The sequence below is a fragment of the Oxyura jamaicensis genome, chromosome 11 (assembly GCF_011077185.1).
Source record: "Oxyura jamaicensis isolate SHBP4307 breed ruddy duck chromosome 11, BPBGC_Ojam_1.0, whole genome shotgun sequence".
Taxonomy (NCBI): Eukaryota; Metazoa; Chordata; class Aves; order Anseriformes; family Anatidae; genus Oxyura; species Oxyura jamaicensis.
Window position 1 is genome coordinate 10,367,772 of NC_048903.1, and position 6,000 is coordinate 10,373,771.

The 6,000-nt window shown below is 45.9% G+C and overlaps 1 protein-coding gene across 1 annotated transcript in view; it reads right to left on the reverse strand.

Moving 5' to 3' along the window:
• Positions 1 to 5,663, reverse strand: part of RHPN2 (rhophilin Rho GTPase binding protein 2) — a 28,755-nt gene extending 23,092 nt beyond the window's left edge. Inside the window, exon 1 of the mRNA XM_035336724.1 lies at positions 5,279 to 5,663. Coding sequence (XP_035192615.1) covers positions 5,279 to 5,347 — 69 coding nt within the window. The 5' untranslated portion in view covers positions 5,348 to 5,663. The remainder of the gene's footprint in view (positions 1 to 5,278) is intronic.
• Between the last annotated feature and the right edge of the window lie 337 nt (positions 5,664 to 6,000).

The following is a 6,000-nucleotide window of genomic DNA, read 5'->3' on the forward strand; positions in this document are numbered from 1 at the left end:
ATCCTCCTTAAAATAAAACATTCCTTTCCAGCCAGTGCAACCTGTGCTGCTTGTAAAGCCCTGTAGAGTATGCAAATGGCCATAGCCTCCAGATATTTAAATGTGTGTGTGACTTAACTTACGGAGGTAAATTCCTTGGCTGCAATAGAATTTATGGTAAATAAATTCACACTACTATTTCTAGTAGGACTTCAGGAAATATATGTAATGATTTAGAAGTGATCCTATCTTCAACAATTAAAGTTGCTCTTTGCATATGTCTGTTGGTTCATTGTTGAAATTTTAGCCATATAGTGCAAATATTTCAATAGGTGTTATCATCTGTAGTTAAAATAAGGGGGAGAGGGGTGAGGAAGATTTGGTCTTCCAGTGCCTGTACCATAAACAATTATTTTACAGATCTAAGTGTCTGGCCAAAAATATTAATGTAAACTTCCAGAATTCATCTTTGTATTAAGTTCCAAATACATATTTTCAATATAATAGTATTTTGTTGCACCACTCGCTAATCGACAGGAAAAAATCAGTATTGTGTCAGAGAAGTCTGTCCCCTGGTGAACCTAGTTTCAGAGGATTCCTTATCTCACGTGCAGGTCTACTTTCAGTTTTAGGTTTTTTGAATTTGTATATAACAAGCGGACAGGGCATGGCATGCCATGGTGCATGAATCATCACAACATTGTTTCTGTCCCTGCTAGACACGTAGAAAGAGAACAAACAGGCAAATAAATATTCCTGTGTCAATGCTAATGTTAATGGTTGCCTGGCTACTAATGACTAAAGACTTCCAGCCCAGTGGAAGCACAGGTGCAGCAGGTTGGTAAACTGATCCCATTAAGCACAGCGGGGCAGGGGGAAACCCTACAGAATAAAGCCCAAAAGCTAAGGAGTGGAAGGAGAGAGGATTAATCAGGGAAGTACTGACTCACGAGCAGGTTACCATACCCGTCATCATTTTCAGCCTAGTGCTTTATTTACAGAACTGCCTGTGTTCTGTTTTTAGCCCTTTCCCCTCGCAGGCAAGACTAATATGTACTGTCTTTCTTTCTGAATCACCGGTTTGGTCTAGATGGCAATTTTCTAGTCTCACAGACCAAGCCAAAGCCTTCAGAAAGGTTGAAGAAAACAAGCATCTTCGTTCACCTGACCGGCATCTAACGATTTATTAAGCTAGCTGTCCAGCTGCTCTGCCTGTGTGCAACACAACGTACTGCTATCCAAAACAACCACACTGAAGAAGGGATGCTTCATACTGTACCAGCAGACATCTGGAGACTTGAAAAGCATAAGCTTGAAAAATGAACTAAGGCTTTTTCTTATCTATTGCAGCTTCCTGATTAGGAAACTTGAAAAGTTACAATCTGCATAAGGAGTTATAAAGCAATAAACCAAGGTGGCAAAGATGTATTAGAAAGAACTTGCTAGAAATCTCTTCCTTCCTCTGCTCTGAACCAACAGGAAAAGTCCCAGGGCTAGTAAAACCCTGCTAAGATCACCATGCAAGTGTTGGATCCTCTGGCTGGGTGAACACAGCTTCACAACCATCCTGTGTTCTGTATATTGACCTCTTCTTTGGATTACTTTGTGAAAACATACTGGTTTAGTGGGGTGCTGTAATGATGGGAGGGGAGTGGACACCAGCTTGGAAAACAGAGTTGTCTTTCCCATGAGAACTCAAGAGTAACTAAAAAAAATAGGAAGAGGTCTGAGTGGCCAAGCAATTCACAGAGCTACAAAAAGCTTAAAGACTGACTTCCCTAGAAACAGCATCTCAGGTAAGCAAAACAGCACATGAGGATAGACCTGCTTTAATTACTATTGGTCTGTTGAAAAATCCTTCCCGTGTGAATGCCTTGCTCTACTTTTAATACAAGCTGTTCTTTGTTCTTATCATTAGTTTTGTCACTCTTTTCTACTGGCCACGGAGATTCTTTCATGGGAAAAAAGACTGGGAGTGGACTTGGATGGAGGACTGGTGTAAGCATGCTCGATTCACTGGGTCACAGCCAAAACCAGTGAAAGAATGTGGAACTCTGCACGGAGGAGGTCGAGGCACAAAGCTGGCCATCTAGGAGCAGTTGCACCACCCAGAAGTATGAATACAGGTTGCCCTGGTATTGTACCATGGGGTAAACTGAATTACTGAATTATTGTACCATGTGGTAAACTGAATTACAATCTCAACATGTGATGGAAGAGATAAACAAGACAGTAGCAGGACCAGTTTCCTGGGGCATTATCTTCCCAGAAAGCAAGAAGCTCTGTCTCCTCTTTGATGGAAAGCCCCGGTACGGTTCCTCTACCACCTTGCCATATCCTCTCCAGGACATCAGCAAGGACTTATTTTTTTAAACCTAAAATCCCTCACTAATCAACTAATCAAATAGTTGAAAAAGCTTCTTTTTCTGAGGAGAGTTATAAGGGGAAGGGAATAGGGGCAATATTGACAGAGTTCTGTTATACCTAGTTTTAACAAAACTAGGTGTGCAACCATACAGGGGAACTATTAAAATAATGATGGGGAAGTCTTCAGGAAGAAGAGGAAACTGCAATTTGCATATAGAAAGATGAGGGGCCTTTAACATGGGGAGAAAGAAGGGACACAAATATGGGGTAAGAGGAGGAGAAAGGTCACTGCAGGCGAACGGTAAAAGAAAGCCCGAGGGATGGTGCAGGGAGTGGCCAGGAGAAGCTGCCACCGTCATATCTGAGACAAACCTGGCAGAGTCACAGCAAGACTAACTTTCTAGCGTGGCAACAGGAACGAAAGCAGGAAGGAGGATTGTATTTCTGTTGCCCCATTTCTGCTCATTGCCCTTTACACAGAGCCAGTCATAGTTTTACAGGGCCTCCTCCCTATAGAAAAAAGCTAAACAAGAATTAAGGAAATAATTTCTTTTACATATCGCATCTTAGGTATACTGAGCGTCATTTTCTGGTATGTTGTATTCAAGACTACAAAAGGGTATTATATAAACTTTGAGCATACTTCCCACATCAAATCATTTATCACAAGAAAATATCAGAGTCTAGAACAAATTAATATTATACCAACTACTCACTCAGATTTCTCAGTGTTAAAATTGCATTGCATATAACCTTGCAGAGTATAGAAGACAACCACACTGCATAAAGAATATTTGGAAGCCCTTTTGTGAGAAGTACTGATACAAAAGCAAGCGTTTTCACCTTGCTCCACAGTTTATAGAACAAAGATCAATTAAATAAGCATCTTTCAATCTCAAAACACAAGCAATAGCCTTGGAAACCAGTGTGATTCTGCACCAATGAATCTGGTGTTCTTTCAGGCAAACTAAGTAGTGTGATTTTAAAAAGGGAAGGGAAAACAATGTGAAGGAGCTCTGGAGAGGTGGGGGAGAAACCTGTGGACACACATGACCAGTTTGATCAGTTTGGTACATGAAGTCATCTAGCATACCATTCAAATGAACACGTAAGGTCTAAAGAGCAATTCTATCAAAGTAACTCCTTGGATCACAGCTTAAATTTGTACAAGATTCCAGAAGGCTTTTTTTATCTGTAAAACTTTGTTTGTTTTCTTCTGGAACTACTTGGTCAGGAATGAAAGCTCTGATCTTTGAGACCATTCAACTAATGTATAACAAGGAATTATGGTTTTCCGTTTACATTTAACTTTTAAGGATAGAAGGCTTTGAGCATCCAGCTTGATCTGAAGTTTGCAACTGAATTAAAGGTATGTAGGAGCTAGATGAGCCTTTCAAAGATCTCCTGAGTGAACAGTATAAAGCGTGCTACTGCAACTCCGGCTCAGCTGGATTTGTTTAACATCAGTTTCATATCCATTTTATAGTGGTTTAAGACAAGTGATTCAAGAGTGGGAAAGATGCTCTTAAATAGATATAAAGTTTATCTTAGATACAGTATTTTTATACTAGAAAAACTTCATACCTTTCCAGTGTATGGAGTTTACACAGACCTAATACTGTTTCATTGAACTTATCCCTAGTTACATCGTCATCATCAAGAAGGACCCAGCCCTCCAGCCAGTTGGAGTGCAGCAGGTATATTCCTCTTATGACTTACAAAGCGCAGCATGACTTTGTAAGCATGACTGTTAAACTGCAGCCTGTCCCCACCAGTAAGAACAAGTGGGGAAATATAATTTGTATCTAACTTAACAAAAACTTGACTAACTTTAACAAAAACTTGCCAAGTTCTACTAACATGCCTACTACCAAGGCAGCCTGCAAGCATCCAGTACTCTAGAAAGTATAGTTGTGAAAACTCTAATTAATTACAACTTTGCCACACTTCATGATTTCCTGCTGTGGACTACTAAGTGATTACTCACCATATATTATAGTTGGATTACTCAAGTGAAGAAACCAGACAAGATTGGTCAAAGTTTCGCTTCAGTCTGCCTAGCTGTTTATGTGGCAGTGCCGATTCCTCAAAGCATGGCAGGCACAAGTAAAACTTCACCCTTTTCAGCTGCAAGCAGTTCCTCTGCTAAAGGGCAATACTGTTTGCTTAAGCTTTGCAAGCTTATGAATACGGGGAGTACAGGGAGCAAAAGCCAAACGTTTTGTGAAGGAGGCAGCAGAACAAAGCAAATGTGCCTCCCCAGGGTGTAATCCAGACGGCAGCTGCAGCATAGCACAGGGTTGGATGTCTGTGCATAGAGGAGAGTGGCAATAACACGTTTACGTTTTGTTTTCCTCACAGAATAAGTAGTTTATGGTCTCCAATACACGATTGCCACCAAAAACGCCCCCAAGTCCCCCCTGCCGCGGGGCCTCACGTACTGGGGCTGCTGCTGGGCCGAAAAAAACGGGGCACAGGCTGCCCAGTCAGTCTGAAGAGTAATTAGGGCAGATGTTTGTTAAAAACTTCCTAACGAGCCTGTTAACTTCACTGCTTCACTCCAGTGAGCTTTCCTACAGGTACACAAGAGAGCTAGACCGAGAGCTATCGAGGAGACGTAGCGAAAAACACGAAAGAAAAGGGGAGAGAGGAAAAACAAAAAAAAAAACAAAAAAACAAACAAAAAAAAAAAAAAAAAAAAAAACAAAAAAAAAAGTCAGGTGGAATTTGGCTCGTTTTGTGAAGGCGCAAGAGCGCCGGGCACCAAGGAGGCGAAGCCGCCTCAGATCCTAGGGCGGGCAGCAGGGACCCCGTCGGCGTCCTCCGGGACCCTGGCCCGTCCGAGCCCTGAGGAGATGAGGGCGCTGAGGGTGTTAAAGGGTGCGCGGGGGGGCGGCCACCCCGGCCCCGTGGGGTACAGCCTGCCTCTCACCTTCCGAAAGTAGCTGTCCTCTGCTGGCTCCGCCGCCTGGCAGCCGCGGGGCGGCAGGGCGTCCGTCATCTCCGGGCAAGTCCCTCTGCTGCTGCTGCTGCTGCTGCTGCTTAGGAGGCAATCGCTGCTGTGGGGGAGCCGCGACCCTGCGGGAAATGTCGGCGCTGCCCCACGGCGCCGCCCGGCTCCACCTCCGGCAGCGGGGAGGAGCTGCCCCGCCTCACGGCGGTGCCCCTCACCGCTCCCTGGGTGTGTGGTCCCGGCACGGTGACCCCCGGTATGGCACCGTCGTTCTCTTCACGTTCCACCCTCACAGCCTGTGGGGCCCGGCAGTCCCCGTCCCGGCAGGGTGAGGCGCCCCTCGTCCGGGGCCGGGTGGTGACTGAGGGGGAACGGGAGCTCCGCGCCCCGCTGCGCCGCCTCCACCGCGCTCCTCCCCGGCCCCTCCGGCTGTTCTCCGCGCTCCTCTGGAGCGTGGCGGAGCCTGGCCGGGAGCCTCGAAGGCACCGCTCGCCTCAAGCTGCTTCCCCCCGGACCCCCTCACCGCCGGGCCAGGCGGCAGTCCCCGGGGGATCTGCCATGTGCCGTGTCCGCACACACACGGAGCTTTCCCGGGCGCGGGGGTCGCCTCAGCGAGCTGGCCCCTCAGCGCGGGTCATCCCCACAGCAGCGGAGCTGGCCCAGGGAGGCCGGAGCTCTCCTTGGTCGGGAGAGACCCCAGA